Source organism: Phalaenopsis equestris, unplaced genomic scaffold (assembly GCF_001263595.1).
Source record: "Phalaenopsis equestris unplaced genomic scaffold, ASM126359v1 Scaffold000002, whole genome shotgun sequence".
In the NCBI taxonomy this organism is placed as follows: domain Eukaryota; kingdom Viridiplantae; phylum Streptophyta; class Magnoliopsida; order Asparagales; family Orchidaceae; genus Phalaenopsis; species Phalaenopsis equestris.
The window spans coordinates 4,391,667-4,393,588 of NW_018164444.1; the positions used below are offsets into that span (position 1 = coordinate 4,391,667).

Below are 1,922 nucleotides of genomic sequence, written 5' to 3' on the forward strand. Positions count from 1 at the left end.
TATCAAGCATTAACTTTTGTATGTTAATTTAATCTTACGCATCCCTTTAATTACTATTTTCATTATCTATTTTTCGAGACCGATTTTAATTTTTTTTTAGTTTTTTATGTTATTTATTATCTATTTTTCTCTTTTAATCTATTCGAAACCGATTTTAATTTTTTTTTAGTTTTTTATGTTATTATTTTTATTATTTATGCTCTTAACCAGAGATATTTTTATTATGTTCATTTTGAACACCTTAATCTTCAATGACCTAAAAAAATTTATTTGTTAATTTTAATTTTTAGGTAATATAATTTAGGCCATACTAGACCTCCTTAATTTATATAAATTGTCCTTTTTATAAAATTTCAATATTGCCTGTTCAATTTAATTAAGAGTCAATGTGCTTAACATAATTAAAGTTTTGAACTAATACAAATCTATTAACTTGATTAAGTCAATTAGTTATTATTAACTCAATGTCAGTTTCAATATTTTCATAGACTCTTAACATGAATTTAATTAATATACCCTAGTCTAAATTTACCTGGTGATAACCTGAAGTTAATGATATAGCTCTAATGATTTCTAGGAATAATTTCTGTATTTGAATCTTCCACATTTTGTAATTTCAAAAAGTAGGGGAGTGGAGGCAATACATTTAATGTGCTGCATAAGAAACTTAAGGAGAAGTGGTGTATTGATTACCTTCATCCTCTTTAAGGATTCTTGGAAGAATTGAATGAGATTTGGACTGGTGGAGGAGGAGAAATTCATGAGTCTTGATCCAAAGAGATGCCACTTGCTCTGATACCATAAAAGATGGAAGAAGAGGAGACAAAGGAAAGTAAAATAAAGCTAATATTCATTACATTAATCAGTATTACAACTTCTATTTATAACCATAGAATGACAAACTTGTAAATACCATTTGAGGGCAATAAAGACATTAAGATAATATATTGATATATATATATTATATATATATATATATGTATAGAGGAAAAATCACTAAATCCCCATCACCGGAGAAAATATTAGGTGAGGACTATCTATAGTCCAATAAGGAGGGACCGCGTGTAAAATAGACTCATCACAATACATTGTGATTGATCCACTTTACACGTGTCGCTCTCCTATTGGATTCTGGATAGTCCTGCCTTAATATTTTCTCCCATCAATGGTGTCTAACACCTAAATCTATTTCTTGTTGTTTAGAAACATTTGGCGCTGCTCGGCTGGATCTATCTCTTGGATGCGGTTAGCCGGTCGATAATAGCCCGTGACAGGATCTGGGACCCAATGCATCGAGGCTGCCGCCGCATCGGACGTTGCCGATCCCGATTTCTTCATTCCCGTGATTAGCACCGCCTTCTCCTCCAGCAAATTCTTTTCGGAAAACGCCGCCGCCGACGAAGAAAATCTCCCGCTGCTTAAAATAATGCCATCAGAGAGGGCGGAGAAGAGAATCTTTCCATTGTAGAGAGCGCGAGCCATTAGATCGATCGAGACGAGCAAAACTTAGCTTGAGGATGAGAAGAAAAGGAGAGAGAGAGTTTCGTTTATTCTTCTCTTAGTACCTTCTCTTTTTATAGCATCAAACTTCTGCGGAGGTCTCAACAGAGGTAGGCTTCTCCTGCATTAGCTGTTGCTTGGTTGACACGTGGTAACGTAAACGTCCTTTTCTTCTTCATTATTATTATTATTTGGTAATTTTTCTTATTTATATGGAGTTTTTATGGACCGCGGAAAACTTCATCATAGCACGTGAACGCGGAAGCGCTCCTGGGAACGTGAACAACTTGAATAAAATTACTAATGGATCAATTGGGGCAGAAATAAATTTATAATTTTAGTATTTTGTAATCGTTTATGGGGCCGCGGAGAACCTTCATTGCTCGTTAGAAATTTTGAAAGACGAATTTTAAATACGTAAT

The 1,922-nt window shown here is 33.7% G+C and overlaps 1 protein-coding gene across 1 annotated transcript; it reads right to left on the reverse strand.

Annotated features, from left to right (window-relative positions):
* Positions 1-1,185: 1,185 nt before the first annotated feature.
* LOC110037490 (late embryogenesis abundant protein Lea5-like) lies at positions 1,186-1,482 on the reverse strand. Its single transcript, XM_020742149.1, has one exon. It carries the CDS (start codon positions 1,480-1,482, stop codon positions 1,186-1,188), a length of 297 nt encoding a protein of 98 aa, XP_020597808.1.
* Between the last annotated feature and the right edge of the window lie 440 nt (positions 1,483-1,922).

Bases quoted from the DNA above. Each gene is read 5' to 3' on its own strand.
- LOC110037490 (XM_020742149.1), bottom strand. From the start codon at position 1,482: ATGGCTCGCGCTCTCTACAATGGAAAGATTCTCTTCTCCGCCCTCTCT.